Here is a 17,232-nt window from a genome sequence, read left to right on the forward strand (position 1 = left end):
CTGCATATAAATTATGGTCACCCTTTTTTCCATATGTTGGATTTTTGACGGCCCTAAGGGATGAATGAATAACGTGGGATTTTAACTTGTTTGGTTGTTCCTATTTTCTGTTCATGTACATTTTGCATAATATCTGGGACTGACCTAATCCTTTGGAACTCCAAACAGTGGCTACTTGGATATCACATATGGTTCGGGCAGAACCACTAAACTATGAAGTCATGGACATGCTGAATATTTGTTATCCATAGATGCAGGTGGTTTATTTAATTTACAAAGTAAAGTTAGTTTGACCAGCAGTTGGTCAGATAATAGTACAGTCTAACCCAGCATAGCTGCTCAGCCAGTTAAAAAAGTGAAATTTTTGGGGGCGGAGCCAAGCAGCCAAGCACACCGGACGCACAATACATGGGCTCCGTGTTGAATCGAGAAATCCCTAACGATAAAACACCCACAGCGACCCGAAAACAGTGGCAGGCTCACCTATGGGGCGCAAAAGCAAGAAGCTAAAGCCAGACAAGCCCAAGACGAGCATGAACATTGGGGAACTCCTGCGACGAGCGCATGGCGCAAGCGGACCCAAGATGGCCGCCGACTATGCAGACTTCTCGGACTCCTCAGGTGAATCGCTTCTGGACAGGGAGTCACCTCCCATGCCACATCCCTACCATACCCAGGCAATACCACAGAGTGCTGACACCCAGCCTGTAACAACGGCCACCCTAAAGGAACTGCTAGGAGGCCTCCAGAAAACGCTGCAGGCCGACATGGCCTCCCTGCGCTCTGAACTCTTTGGCCTGGTGGGACGCATCAAGACCGTGGAAACAACGGCCACACAACAATCCACACAGATCACCTCACTGGGGGACAAATACGGCGCCTTCAAAAGCAGCAGACAACCTTTGAACAGAGGTTTGCCCTCATGGAAGATGCACGGCGCTGCAACAACATCAAGGTAAGAGGAGTTCCAGACGAAATCCCGGCAGAGGAACTACCACACATGATACGGAGACTGCTCTGTGCCTTACTGACCCCCAAACAAGCCAAGAACATCCACATAGATGGGACTTTTCGAATTCCAAAGCCACAGAAAGCACCTGCACCCACCACTGGAGACATAGTGGTACGACTTACCTGCAACAGGGATAAGGCAGCAGTAATGGCGGCACTGAAAGGACTATCGCCTTATAGGTTTGAAAATATGTCACTGACATTTTACACTGACCTCTCAGGGGACACACTCAAATGGAGACACTCCCTGCAACCCTTCACAGCAGCACTCAGAAACAGTGACATTCCCTATAGACGTCACCCACGAGGTCCGAGATATGGATGAGGCGGCTGCCCTGTTTGCAACCCTGGGCCTCCCGAATGACTCACTTACCGGGCCTAGCAAGAGAGGTGCCACAAAGCCGTTGCATGTATGGGACCCGGCAAGGGTCACCCCCTTTATTCCGGCAGACGGACGTGCCACAGCCGCAACCTGAGCAGATCGTTTATATTTCAATTACTTGCTTTATCAGTTAATGCCTGTTTATATATATGTTTATGTTTACAATGACTCTGAAGCCAACACAACCCAACGGCCACTGACGAGGGTCACTACGGCCCGACAACCGAGAGCCCATAATCTCTCCCCCCCGCCTCTGCAACCCCGGACAATCCCAAAACCACTTAAGCTACACCCAGAGGCGTAAAATTTATAAGACCCAGCATACCACCCAAATGTTGATGACGCACCAACCCCGAAACATGCGTTCCGAAATTCACGCAGTCTCCACACTATGCTATCTCTTATCCCTTGACTTAGACCTCCCATACGACTTAAGGAGCGTAACGATGCCCATACAGAGGCCACCACCCAGCCGGCATAGGAGACACAGGACCAAACGCTTCCATAGCCCTGACAGACCATCCCACTTAGAGCACGCTAGTGCCTAAGCCATTTTATTATGCACAACCTTATAGAACCCTTTTTGACAACTAATGTTATATAAGTCACTTATGCTGCTAAGCAGTTGTAAAATACTAGCCCCAGGCTCCTCAGCCGAGCTCAAGCTTTTTGTCCAACATATAAGTTGTTACCACAGCTGCTGATTTACATTACACAGATATGTTTTTACTTCAATGTTATGTTCGTTTCAAAAACTAAAATGTGCAACTCAATCCTGTCACGATAATGTAACTGTTGATAAGCCTGTCCTGCTATCGTGGCACCTCAGGCCTGTTTGTACACCCTATTGCACAAAAAAATAAAGAATTAAAAAAAAAAAAAGTGACATTTTCTATTTGGTTGATAAGAAAAAAAAATATTATCACTGGGGACATAGGGCTATTTAAACCCTTTAAAAGCTACATCATGCTGACTGGAAGGTTCTTACCCCTTTCATTTGGCCACTACACCTGTATCTAATCAGTTCATCACAAGGCACTGTTTAGCGAGCAAACCACACAGAACTGACATCTCAACCACATACCTACTTTAGTTCTATTTATATGATCTGAATGAGGTCAGATTTTAACAGTCAGAAAACAGGTAAGGGATCAGCTCCCTTCTGGTTACAATGTACAAATATAACATGAAATAATGAAAAAACAGAGGTTGAGAATTTATTTCTATATGAAGTCCTTTGTCAGCAAGCCTGCACTACTATATTTAGTTACATAGTAACCTAGGCTAAACAAAAAAAAAATATATCGCTCTAACAGCCATTCACAAATCCCTAATTTTGCTGTTGATCCGGAAGAAGGGAAATATGTATTTTAATTAATTCTAAAGTTTTGCAACAAATATTTTAAGCAATTCCTTCTTGACTCCAAATAGCAGTCATATTGCTTTTTGGATTAAAAAGATATTCCTTCACTGGAAGATAATTCTATATCTTTATTTTTCTTACTGCAAATAAACCTTTATTTTGCTGTATATGAAGGTGCAGGCCAGCACTACCATGTGTGCACACCGGCCCAGTGGGCGCAATCTCTGAGTGACCGGCAGGAGGAGGTGCACAATGCTTCTCCAACTGCAAATTACTCCATGTAGCGTGGCCACTACAACTGGCATCTTCCTGTTAGACCGGGTAGAAGAATATTCTCTACCGTGGTCCGTGCCACACTGCAACAGGAGGCAAGAGACACAGAGACAAAGAGTCTACGGGGGAAGAGAGACATACAAAGGAGTTGGTAGGAGAAAATACACACATAGGGGCTGGTTGAGAAAGTGGCACACAAAGGAAATGAAGTGGCATTTTGGGGATCTTTGCCTGTGTAGCCACAATCCTTGCACCAACCCTGGTGAAATCTCCTTATTTCAACTCTCAGTGTATGACCACTTGTCCTTTGTACATTCATGTTAATTAATATCTATGTAGAAATTCTCTTAAATGAACACATTTGCAGGATAATCAGGACTCTGCTGAAAAGTGCCAAGTCTTTTATTAATCAAGAAGTAGCAAAATCATCATATCATGATTTTAGTTGTTTAGCTCTTTTGACAAGCCTGACATATATTTAGCAAACTGGTGATTTGTTTCAAACTGAAATCCGTATGCCTCTGAATTAACAGGAGGACAGGAAATAAAAAAATAACCACAACCAGAAAGCACTTCCCTATTGATTTTCTCTAGACTCAGTAAATCAAATTACAATGAAAGACTTTTGCCTAGATCTGACAACTAAAATGTATCACATCCAATATTAGCACAGTAGATGCTATAAGGACATTCTAAGATAGTCATGACAGCTCTCTGTAGTGGTTATGCTGCTTAGTGTCCACTGGTACCATCCCTTAGTTCAGGGTTAGGCAACTTTCGGCACTCCAGATGTTGTAGGCTTCATCTCCCATAATGCTCCTAGCTCCTGGCAAAGCATCAAGGGAGGTGTAGTTCACAACATCTGGAGTGACAAAGGGTGCACAGTTGCCAGGTGACCGGCAGGAGGGAAGCATTGTTCTGTACTGCTCCCCTTCTGACGCTGTGTGTTGTGTGGCCAAGCAGACTGCAGTCTGACACGAAATGATCAGTGAGAGAGCACTTCATGTCAGACCGGGTTCCGTGGTGAGAAGGTACTGGGGGGGAGAGACACATGGAGGGGAAATGAGACACATGGAGGGGTGGGGGTGGGTGGGGAGTGAGACACGGGGGCCTGGTGGTTTCTAGTTATGTCTATGGTTTTTAAACTATTTAGGAAAAAACTCCTAAGAAGGGACTAGGTTGATGGCAATATCAAGGCTAGTTGGGTCTAACCATTTTCAAACAGGGTCCATGATCTCAAGGCCTGGACAATGTCATTACAAACATGTGTAAGTATGTGCCTGACTGTCCCTTGCTTAGAAAAAAAAAATAGAAAGCTTAGTTTGGGAATTGTCATCGAGTTGGTGTATGGAGTGGAATTGGAGAATTTTCAGCTCAATTTGTCAATATCTTAAGTGTTTTGACCAAGATATGTGCTGTTTCTCTATATATCCATATCATTCAAGTTGTAACTGCGGGTCATTTACAGTATTACGTTCTTCCATTTGATAATCATTTGATCGATTGTTAATTATTGAAGCGTATCATTGCTGACATCTGATAATTAGTAAAATATTACTATAGTACTACAGTAGACATCTGGTAATTTGACATTTGTTGAAATGCATTAGATCACCTAGATGAAAACATGTATATAAATGAGGGGCTAATAACACCTTGAACTTATTGAAAGATGAATGGGTAATGATATCTCTCAAATGATTATTATGTAAGTCATGCAAGTTAACAATGTCTTTATGTTTTATATCTTTCAAAGGAATCTGAGATGTAAGAGCTTTAGATGTAGATATTGCGTTTTTTCCTTTCCGGTAGGAGTTGAATATTTATATCTTATACAGAAAAGATCTAATATGAAATTTGTTTTATGTCCTGCATTTTCAGAGAATCCTTCTTTATACATAGTTTGATGTTTACAAAGCATTTAACTATTGATAGGAGTTCAACAAGAATCAATATTTCAACCTTTGAAAAGTAATGTTCTAATCGGAGAATGAATTTCAAAATCTTTGCCTTGGAGTTTATTCACTAACCACCCAACTGTATTAAAGTGGAAAACTGAACGGCCAAAATGTAGACATTAATCACCGAGCTCTGATTATAGATTAATTGGAGAACATTTCCAAATCATTTCCTACATCTTGCAATTCAAAGATTTTGCAAATCCACTACTATTTGCTGTTTAATGAATAAACTCCACACATTTAAGACTTTCTGTTTTAAAGATATTAATCATGACGCTTAATCAGGAATCATCTCTGAACTGGCACAGTAAGAGCATCTTGGCTAGTAACAAAATGGATGGATTTTCCCAATCATGGAATTGTATTAAAGACACGGAGGCAAATATAAACTTGCCCAAATTAACCCATGATGCACTCTGAATCACTGATAGATTTTTTTATAACATACTTTTATTTATCGCTCTCTCCGCTCAAATATTTTAAAATGTTGATGATTCCTTACATTACAAACTTAATATGTTTGCATCTCTCAATATATATTATGCATATATATAATGTATATGTAATATGTATGTACATATGTAAGATATGTATTATTTATTGCTCTAGAAAGCAAGCATAAGCTGCTTAGAATGAGATAAGAATGTGTATGAATTTGTGGACAATCTTAAATTTAAAGGAGATTAATGTTTATGGGTTGCAAGATTTTTTCTATACATTTGTTCTACTTAAAGAGGAAAATAACATGTGAACATTGTATTTATTTATATTACATTGTAAATCAATCCAAAATAACATTTAATACATGAAGCCACGCTTTACCTTTGCACAAAAATGAATTTCCTAGTTGCCAGGATCACATTTTTCAAGTCAGAGAATGGTAAATGGAAGCCCCCTCCCTCCTTCCTTGCTCTAAAGTAACCTTTGCAGGTTAAACTTTATGGCTTCAATCAGAGTGAAGGAAGTAAATACACCTTAGAAATGTTTGCCCTTTTCAATGCCCTGTGTAGTTGCACATATTGTATGTGGACATTATTTTCACATACAAACATTATTTGTACATTCTGATAGCATTTCAGTGGTCTCTACATTCCCCACAATTCCACTAGGTCCCTTAAAATACCAATGGTCTATTTTTAATTTATTTTGTGTTACCTATTATTCTCTGTATATGACAAAAATCATAATTTGGCTTCAATGCTTATTTTTCGAACCCTGTTTAAAATCTTACAAGACAAAGGGTTGCCACGTAATCTCTAAATTTCGCAAACTGATTCACTGAGAAACGACAAATAAATTTAATGAACAATTAAATGAAAAAAATATATTATTGTGTCAATTTACATAATTGTAATTTTTTTAAGGCATTTCTGAACAACACTCTCTGCATCTCTTAGAGAATCACTCTTTTGCATTAGCCTGTGTACATGTATGCACATTCATTTATCAATGAAAATCTGTAGCTACATGTGCTTGTGCAATTCTGCCACAAATAGCATTTTGTTAACAGAAAAATGAACGAACATTGCTTGAGCAAGTAAGTGGAGACAAGCATATGCTTTGATTTACTTGCAAGAACGATGTGCATTCATTTTTTTCTTTTTTTTTTTTAAATTGATGGAAATGGTGGTTGAAGACAGAAGTGTGCAGGCATGTACGGATTTCTGATTTCATCCTTGAGAAAAATCCTTGTTTATTGTAAAACCTGGGGGGGAAATCATAAAGCTTCAGTCCTTTCTTATGTTGCCCAATTACTTCCCCTTATACACCTCTTGCCTGGTTCATGATCAGCTTTCTCCTCCCACACAGCTGGAGAAAAAGCTCCTATAACCTAAGGTCCACCTAGTGACTATATTATAACCTAAGGTCCACCTAGTGACTATATTATAACCTAAGGTCCACCTAGTGACTATATTATAACCTAAGGTCCTCCTAGTGACTATATTATAACCTAAGGTCCACCTAGTGACTAAATTATAACCTAAGGTCCACCTAGTGACTATATTATAACCTAAGGTCCACCTAGTGACTATATTATATCCTAAGGTCCACCTAGTGACTATATTATAACCTAAGGTCCACCTAGTGACTATATTATAACCTAAGGTCCACCTAGTGACTAAATTATAACCTAAAGTCCACCTAGTGACTATATTATAACCTAAGGTCCACCTAGTGACTATATTATAACCTAAGGTCCACCTAGTGACTATATTATAACCTAAGGTCCACCTAGTGACTAAATTATAACCTAAAGTCCACCTAGTGACTATATTATAACCTAAGGTCCACCTAGTGACTATATTATAACCTAAGGTCCACCTAGTGACTAAATTATAACCTAAAGTCCACCTAGTGACTATATTATAACCTAAGGTCCACCTAGTGACTATATTATAACCTAAAGTCCACCTAGTGACTATATTATAACCTAAGGTCCACCTAGTGACTATATTATAACCTAAAGTCCACCTAGTGACTATATTATAACCTAAGGTCCACCTAGTGACTATATTATAACCTAAGGTCCACCTAGTGACTATATTATAACCTAAAGTCCACCTAGTGACTATATTATAACCTAAGGTCCACCTAGTGACTAAATTATAACCTAAGGTCCTCCTAGTGACTATATTATAACCAAAGGTCCACCTAGTGACTATATTATAACCTAAAGTCCACCTAGTGACTATATTATAACCTAAAGTCCACCTAGTGACTATATTATAACCTAAAGTCCACCTAGTGACTATATTATAACCTAAAGTCCACCTAGTGACTATATTATAACCTAAAGTTCACCTAGTGACTATATTATAACCTAAGGTCCACCTAGTGACTATATTATAACCTAAAGTTCACCTAGTGACTATATTATAACCTAAGGTCCACCTAGTGACTATATTATAACCTAAAGTTCACCTAGTGACTATATTATAACCTAAGGTCCACCTAGTGACTATATTATAACCTAAGGTCCACCTAGTGACTATATTATAACCTAAAGTCCACCTAGTCAGTATATTATAACCTAAAGTCCACCTAGTGACTATATTATAACCTAAGGTCCACCTAGTGACTATATTATAACCTAAAGTCCACCTAGTGACTATATTATAACCTAAAGTCCACCTAGTGACTATATTATAACCTAAGGTCCACCTAGTGACTATATTATAACCTAAGGTCCTCCTAGTGACTATATTATAAACTAAAGTCCACCTAGTGACAATATTATAACCTAAGGTCCACCTAGTGACTATATTCCCATTAGAAGGAAAATTATTACAAAACTCGGCTTGTTCTGTAAAATACCCATTCAGAAAACAGATTCCCATGGATATAAATGTGGATATTAAATGGTTAATATTTTGATTAATCTTAGAGGTAGAAATCCCCCATCTTCATAGGACACCTTGCCACAGATCATTATGTCTTCTGAACTGCTACTAGTACTGCCTTCGATACAAAGCAATAAGAAATGTCAAGGTATAAGTTTTTACAATATTATTTATTAATAGTCTCCAACTAGCACGTAGTTTATTATAAATACAAGTCTTTTTAGCAAAAAGCTACATAAAATAATAATGATTAAAAACCATCAGATCTTCATGACAGCCAATACAAAGACAGCAATCGAAAGGAGAATTCTAGGTAGGGACACGTTTTTAGGAAGGATGTTAGATGAAAAGAGATTCAGAAGCACATTGGGGAAATCAGACCTTACAAGTTGTTGTTGTTTTGTTTTTTTATTCATTTATTTTTATCGTGTTAGTCTGTTTATAATCCTATTTGTTGAAATGCATAAGAAATCCCAAAACACACAGCCTGTTATCTCAAAACCAAAAACCCGCAGTTTGTCGACAACTTTCACAAAACACTGAAACTCAGCTCTAATTGAAAATCACCTTTCGAAAATGAACTTGGGGGACTCTTGAATCTTGGAATACAGTAGACGTCTGCATGACTACTATCTATCCAGGATGCTTTTCAGAAATATTAAGTTAATAAATACATTATGATACATGACATCATAACAGGGTTACACCATGTCAGATGGTTTTTTGCAACTACCATTATATTAACTGCCTTAGAGGCCACCTTTTACTTTGACTAAATAGTCCCAAAGCTAGGTTGGCAGAGCCTACTTGAGAAATGAAAGTTTACTGAGGTCTGGATCAAGAGGAGCTGTGCTAAAGTGGAGATTAACTTGGAATCAAAGTTAAGCTGATGTGGGGTTATAAGCCTATGTGAAGAAGTGAGTCTCAGGATCTTATACCCTAACATGCAAACAAGGAGCTAGAGAGAGAGAGTTCCTGATCCTTTCAATGGCCAGGCTGCTATAATGCTATAGTAAAAAATAGGCACAAAATGTCGACAAAAGCCAATCACAGAGCTCAGTGGAATTTGCCGAGATGACGCAATAGAAAGTGACATCCTAGAATGACGTAGGGTACAGTAGTGAGCTGTGGCAAAATTAAGCACAAAAGTGTTTCAAAGTGTTGGCATCATTATTAGAGCTGAAACCTGTGTCAAAAATGATGCAAGAATATTTCAAACTATTGACATCATTAGTGGAGCTGGATCCAGAGTCACTTGACGCAAGTAGGATGCACCACCAGAGCCCAGTTGCACCCAGGTGATACCACAGAGGCAGGCACCATGACAGTGATTTTTGGGTGTTAGGTTGGTTGATGATAAGGAAAGTGGGGAAAGAAAGAGGGATAGGAAACTAAGAAATGAAAGGAGAACTGAAACAAAATGAGGGGAGAAAAGAAGAACATTTAATAGTCATGGGGAACTAAAATATAAGGCATAAGTTGACTATAGAAGGTGAAATGATAAGGAAAGTACCAAGGAGGAGCTCTTATGGAGGAGGAGCAACCTATGAATAAAAAGTAGATGTCATTATAGAGGAGAGTGGGCAATGGAAGTGGATGATGGGTGGGAAGTAAAATAGGAAAAGGATACTGGAATGAGGAGATGATAATAGAGAAAGTGGGCAATAAAGGGGAGAAGGAGACTGGAATGAGGAGACAATACTAAGGAAAGTGGGCAGCAAAAGTGAAGAAGGGAAAGAGGACTGGAATGAAGAGACAATTATAGGGAAAGTGGGCAAGGAACGGGGAGAAGGGACTCGAATGAGGAGAAGATAATAAGGAAAGTGGGCAATGAAAGGAGAGAAGGAAACTGGAATGAAGAGACGATAATAGAGAAAGTAAGCAATGAAAAAGGAGACCGGTACTGGACAGGAATGAGGAGATGATAATAGATAGGAAAGTGGACAATGAAAAGTGAAAGGGAACTTGAATGAGTAGACAGAGAAAACATAAGGGCACTATGATATTTACAACCTGGTTTCCTATAGAAGACTAGGAACTCTTGCTTGAAAACCTTTAATATCATTATCATAGATTGCAGGCCGATACAGAGACACCATAAGTATTACATTCATATAAAAGGATAATTGGCTGTAATGTAAATCAAATCAGAACTGTGACCCAGCAAATTTCCATATAGATCGATGAGCATTTCTTTCATAATCAGACATGTGTGTTCTCTTCTACAGAACCTCAGCGGTAGCTGCGATCCCAGCATGGTTTTACTTAACAATTTATATGCTAGGGGTCTGAGACTCTAGTTAACTAGCACTTTGCAGTGAATTAGCTTAACTCCTTCACCACCTGAGTAGAGAGAAACCCAGTTGCCATTAAACACTAGAGCAGGGGTGATCAAACAGTAGATCTCCAGCTGTGGAAGAACTACAACCCTCATCATATCGTAAGACTAGCAAAGTATCATGGGAGTTGTAGTTCTTCCATATTGGGGGTCTTTAAGGCATTCCTTCCCTAAAGTGATATGAAAAATAACAGAAAATTATTCTAAAGCAATACATAAAAACATTTAGATGCATTAAACTGTAGATACCGCTTTTATACTTCAAGTGATGGGAAAAATTAAGTCACAATTATAAAAATGCTTGGTAATAAACACTACTAATTTCTGATGGAATGAAGTTTTTATATCGTATTTACTGCAAATTAATGATTACCCTATGCAAAATGTGAGAAGGTCTATTTATCAAGTAAAGACGTGTAGCTCTGAAGATTTTGGGGTCCCAATAATGACCTGACACACGACTTGCAAAATGTCGGCCAAGAAAGTTAAATTGGGGTAAAATCTTCAGTTCTAATCACTCCAGCTCACTGTTTAGTAAACCGAACCCATTTCCTAAGATTTGCAAAAAAAAATTGTCAAATTAGCAGTTTATCACATTTGTTATTTTTTGTGACAAGGTTTGCCTTTTCCGCTAATTACCCTGATTTGCTTTGGGACGAAGGATTCTCTTGACTACTTTCAAAAAGGTAGAGGCTTACAAAAAAACCATAAACATCCGATTTATTTTTTCCGCTACATGTCAGTGGGTCTTGGCTACGCAGTTACATGCATGATGAATTTGATATCTGTAAACAAACATAGTCATGCATAAAATGTGTACTGTGAGAATGGGTCAGCAGTGCCAGAAACGGGCTCCTTTGAGTATTAAAAATTACGCAAAGTTTCATTCTCTGTAATTAACCTCTGCAGTTTAGTGTGAAAAATAAATCATAATAAGGACTTTACAGAGTACTATTCACTGTGGGGCTTATACGCTAAACTGTGAATTCTGTAGAAGCGATGAGAAAAATGCAAATATAAAGTCAAAATGGAAAAAAATAATTCCAAATATACTTTTCCAGCTCAGCTATTTATCCTATAATTTGTAATTTCCTTGTCAATTCTATTTGTTTCACAGTTCAGTATATAATCTTTAGAAGTAACAGATATAAACTATGCACAAATATATATATATATATAATTATACTTCAGTAATATCAATATCACGTATTACCCAGGTCATACTCAAAAACGATATATACATGAGTGAATACATTATTTTATTCACTGTATGTATATATACAGTGAATAAAATAATGTATACACTGATATATATCATTTTTGAGTATGTCCTGGGTAATACGTGATATTGATATTACAGAAGTATAATTATATATATATGAAACAAGGGCGTTGTGGCAGGCTTATGCAATGTATGATCATATAATGTAACTAAACCCCCATTATTTTTGCCTATATTAGGTGTTTTAAAAAAAAAAAAAACATCTTTCAACTTTGAAGTTGCTGTTTAGTGCATAGGTGAGTGCGCTGGATCTTGTGTATTGTATATATATATATATATATATATATATATATATATATATATATACATATACACACACTGTCTCTCTATATAACCAGGACATACTTAAAAACGAGAGAAATCTCAATGTATCTTTCCTGGTAAAATATTTTATAAATAAATAATATATAGAGTGTGCAATACATATACCTAAAATATATATATATACCAAAAAAAGATGAGTTCGACACTCTACCTATATATAGCCATAAAATGTCTTCTTCCAGTGTGCAAACCCGCGAAATATATAAAGAAAAAATGATACAAAGGTGCACTCCTGGACTAAATAGCGTTTTTTCAATTTATTGTGCAAAAAAGAACGACCAACGCTTCGACCTATTCAGGTCTTTCTCAAGATCTTGAGAAAGACCTGAATAGGTCGAAACACTGATCGTTCTTTTTTGCACAATAAATTGAAAAAAACGCTATTTAGTCCAGGAGTGCACCTTTGTATCATTTTTTCTTTATATATATATATATATTGCACTAATAGTGCTTAGTAATTATTCAAGAAAATAATTGAAATACAAAATCTTGAAATACATAATTACAGTTTACATCGTATCCATTTTTATATATTTACACTTGGACACTTGATAAACCCAAACAGAATATAATTCCACCCAGTGACATGTACCCTTCAAATATTTCTATCGTACAATAATCCCTCCACTATCAATATTCAAGTATTTTCCTATGTGACCAGTTACACTTGTCTTTGAAAAACCAGTCCATATGTGTCCCCCTCCCTGCATCCTACTACAAACAAATCACAGAGCTTTCCCTGAAACATATCATGCTGTTTCCTGTCCTTTCTTTTTTTCATGTAAAACAAAATGCTTAACCTTCTCACTGCCAGAGTGAAGTCAGCAATTGCTCTGCAAGCCATAGGAAGCTGGCTGTTGGTAGCCATGTTGCTCAGGCAGCAATGAGTTAACATCATTACTTATTAATACCTGTAATATTCAGCAAGGTACATCAGCCTACTAATACTGCTTACACATGCATGGCTTCCAATTTGCTGTCCTTTAACCCAATCTAATAATAGCGATATAGTTATTTTCACTTCAATGCTTCTTGGATTTAAATTCAGGGTTAATTGAAGCTGCACAGCTGACTGCATAAGCCTCAATAAAGTAATTAAGGCACTTCCAATAATGATTTAGAATTACTATTCTTATTTTTATTGGTTGCTCACGGTAACCATTTGAGTGCCAGACAGTATCACTAGTGCATTGCAAAATACTCTGTCATCCTATCCAAATAGACACAATGGTGATACCTATCAGTGCTATACATTGATGCACATGACATTTATAAATAAGTACAGGAAATGCAACACTTTAATTCACATTCAGATGGATTCTTGTGTTGGCAAAATGTGTAAACTCATTAAATTACCTGCAAGAATTCATTTTATAGTGTTTAAAGTGTATCAGGAGATGTTCTTTAAATTATTAACTCTTTTCATCCTGGCTAAAATTATTTCCATTTTTTACAGCACAGAACTGCCACCTATTCATTGTCATTATATCAGCAATGCATTCATTCATCAAATGTGTCTTTTCTGTTAGCCTTGTAGGTATATGAATGTATATATATCCTAGTTCAGCATGTTTAGTAGTTAAATGTTTGGCTGTCAGAAAACATGCATCAAAGCCCTCTGTTGGCCATATGGTCCATTTACAATGGTCTTGGGTCTTGCCCTGTCCCTTGTACCTGTGGACTCAGGTCCTATTATCTACCGCCCCCCCCCTAAAAAAAATGCCAACAGCATTAATCAGGTTAAAAAAGCACTATAATAAATTGTTTACCCACCTGCATGACACGGTGATCTCAATTTTAGTGGCTGGGACACTGGTGTTTACAGGGTCGAAGTCTACAATAGAAGCCATGGTCCTTTGGCCACTGAAGTCCACCTGCCGATGAGGAATGTCTAAGTCCTTCTGGTTGAACTCCCCTCCAGTGAGTGAGTACTGGTTCAGGAAAGTATTGTGTCAGCTCTGGCTAGCAGATCATGAAGATGTCCCGAAGTGAGGTCCATGAAGACTTTCAATGTATCTGTTTACATACATATAAAGAAGAAGAGGAAGGTAAAGAGAGAAAGACACCTTCTTTTTGTCTTGCTTTCGTTCTGCTTCTAACAGTGAGCTGTGATCAAGGTTCCACACTAAGGGATAGTTCCTGTATCTACTGCCATCCCGTCTAATCTACAGATGGCAGTATTTCAAGACTAACATTTTGCTTCATCAAAGTCCCTCCACATCTGTGTCACTAAAGGCACATTAACCACATAATTGCTGTTCAAAAGCCACAACTATTCACTGTTCTCATTCCCAATGAGATCCTGAAGTCATCTGTCTCAATTAAAGCTTTACACCCCCACACCATCTTCTAGCAAGCTGCAATATAATCATCATGGAAAAAATAACATTACATTTTTTTTAATTCATTTTTTTTTTTTTTTTAAATCCCCAACCCAAGGGCACCAAAAAATCTTTAGGGTGTGTGTGGGAGATATTTTTTTTTTCATTAGATATTTTACCAGCAGTGGTGTTTTAAAGACTCAGGGGAGCATGATTTTAAAGATCCTCTATGGCACACATAGAGCCATGCTGGGATTAAACATTACAGATTTATCAGGGAATTAAAATCCATCTGAGAGCATTGGGGCTTTTCCTAAAGCATCTGGTCTTGTTTTTGCCCATTTCCTAATTATTCACCAGCTTATTCCACATGCCCATACTAATATGTATGGGGCTAGTATTTTACTTATTTATTTGGGGCCAGGGGGGACTAGAGAAAATCATACGTTAGAATTTTAAAGAGTCATATAGAAATAAGTTAGAAAATATTTTATGAACACATGCACATGTATTGGGAAGTTAGGGATATATTGAAGTTATTCTGAAATCTACCTGGAAACTTGCAGAATTGATTGGATCCTCAGTCCTTCCTGACTTGTAATTTGTTCATAGAAAAGTCCCTTAAAGTATGTCACAAACAAGCCATTCTTCCAGCTTTGTGTACAAATAAACAGGGTGAGAAAGATCAGCCTCAATCGCTGTGGAAAAAGAGACCCAGATCGCTTCCGTGAATGCTGAGTTTTACAAGTACAAAATATGAGATTCTTTCACAAAGGGACCCCTAGTGGTCAAATGTAGAAATGCGTTCATTAACTAGTAGTTGCAACAAAAAAATGTCAATGCAAGTGCCTTCAGGGGCTGGAATAATGACTGGTACTAGTCTTTACACACTGAGGCTCCAAACATATAGTTAAGACAAGTGGAACCGGAGAGGCTGGGGTTAGAATAGGAATATCTTATTGTGTTTCTTTAATGATCTTGGAATTGTGGATAATTGACAAGGGAATAGCGAATTTTAGGTCATTCTAAGTGGCAGGAAAATTCCTCAACTCAGCTATTTATTTAAGCTCAGCTGTTTTGTCTTATAATTTGAATTTCCCTTATCAGTTCTTTGCAATTCACAATTTATTGAATAGACTCAGTGTGGCTACTAGGACTTTTCCAAGTGTATCATACTATAAAAAGTGTTATTGTTTGAGGTTTTTCGATTTATATAGATGACATGACAATGTTTTGCACAAAAGATTGCTTTACATAATTAAAATCTGGTTGTTGCTTTTATTGCCATTGTGCAATTATTCAGTTATATGTTGTTTGGTTTAATTTGCCAAATAGCTTTAGAATTTGTAAAGATTATATCCCCTCCAGAATGCACTCGACCTTCTTTTTCTAGGTACGGTTTCAATGACATTGACAGATATACGCACGCAAGCACACTGATGCACAGAGACACACAATGACATACAAACACAAATTGCCAGATACAGACACAATCACAATGTGTTTCTGGCAGTTTGCATTGTTACCTGTGTGTGTGCAATTCTTGCATTCTGTAACTGTTTATGTGCCTGAAAGTGTGTGTCTGGCATTGAGTATCCTTGTGCTTCTATGGGTATATATCTGTTTGTAAAACAGAAATATAGAAAACAAAGGCTGCACCAAGAATATAATTGACAGTTTGTATAATAGTCAGAAAAAAGTCCTTATAACATAAATATATACCTCTGTTTTAGAGGTAGGTGTTCTTTATAACTGGGGCTGTCTTCTTAGTTCCTTTCAGATGTGTATATGGAAGACAAAAAATAAAAGGAAATCCAATGGTACAGTACATCAGGCAAGATAAGTGGAATGAGATAGATAATAAAATTCCCACTCACAATTTGTAGAGCCTAGGTCAGCTCTAGCATGTAGCGCCTGGAGTGATACAATCCCCACTCAAGGATATAACGTGGGTGTTCATCTGTTAGGAAATGGTATCAGGAGCTCAATTGGAAAAATAAAAAAGCAGCAATAGTGCTCTCGGTAAAATCCACAGATAATAAAAAACTAAGATAAAATATACTCACAAAGGAGGAGCAGGCAAACTGTTCTTTGGTGACAGCTTTGATGGAATAATCCCCACCTCCAAAGAAATCTGAGGTGGGGATTATTCCACCAACGCTTTCACCAAAGAAAGCTGCCTTAATTGTTTTAGAGTAAAGAGTGCTGATTCACACCGTCTTTTTTTTCCATATATCGGTTTGTATATGTGTATCCATGACTGTATCTGAAATTCATATCTGTGTCTGTGTATCTCTGTCAGTATGTGTATCTCTGCGTCTGGGAGCGCATGTGTGTTTTATTACAAGGCTGTGCTCTGTGTAAGAGGTGAATGTGTGAGAATGAGTGAGAATGAGGGTTACTGTATGTGAGAGGGTGCCTGTGTATGAGGGTGACTGTGTGTGCATGGAGGTGGCAGAGTGACTGTAAGAGACTGTCTGTGGGAGGGTGACATTAGCAATGTAATGGTGACAGGTTGACTTAAATACAATCTAATGCAGTTAGAGCACATGCTATTTAAGTTGCTACAGAGTTCACTCTGTGTTAGTGTTAGCTTCAGAAAGACTCCTTTTGGCTCTTCTCCACTAAACCTGCCG

General features: G+C 37.8%; 1 protein-coding gene across 1 annotated transcript in view; it reads right to left on the reverse strand.

The window, feature by feature from the left end:
• CPNE9 (copine family member 9) overlaps positions 1–15,300 on the reverse strand; it is a 367,849-nt gene extending 352,549 nt beyond the window's left edge. The window contains exons 1-2 of the mRNA XM_063426739.1: positions 15,149–15,300; positions 14,049–14,291 (exon numbers count right to left, since the gene is read on the reverse strand). Of these exons, the coding sequence (XP_063282809.1) occupies positions 14,049–14,125 (77 nt within the window). The 5' untranslated portion in view covers positions 14,126–14,291; positions 15,149–15,300. The remainder of the gene's footprint in view (positions 1–14,048; positions 14,292–15,148) is intronic.
• Between the last annotated feature and the right edge of the window lie 1,932 nt (positions 15,301–17,232).

Source organism: Pelobates fuscus, chromosome 7 (assembly GCF_036172605.1).
Source record: "Pelobates fuscus isolate aPelFus1 chromosome 7, aPelFus1.pri, whole genome shotgun sequence".
NCBI classification, from domain to species: Eukaryota; Metazoa; Chordata; class Amphibia; order Anura; family Pelobatidae; genus Pelobates; species Pelobates fuscus.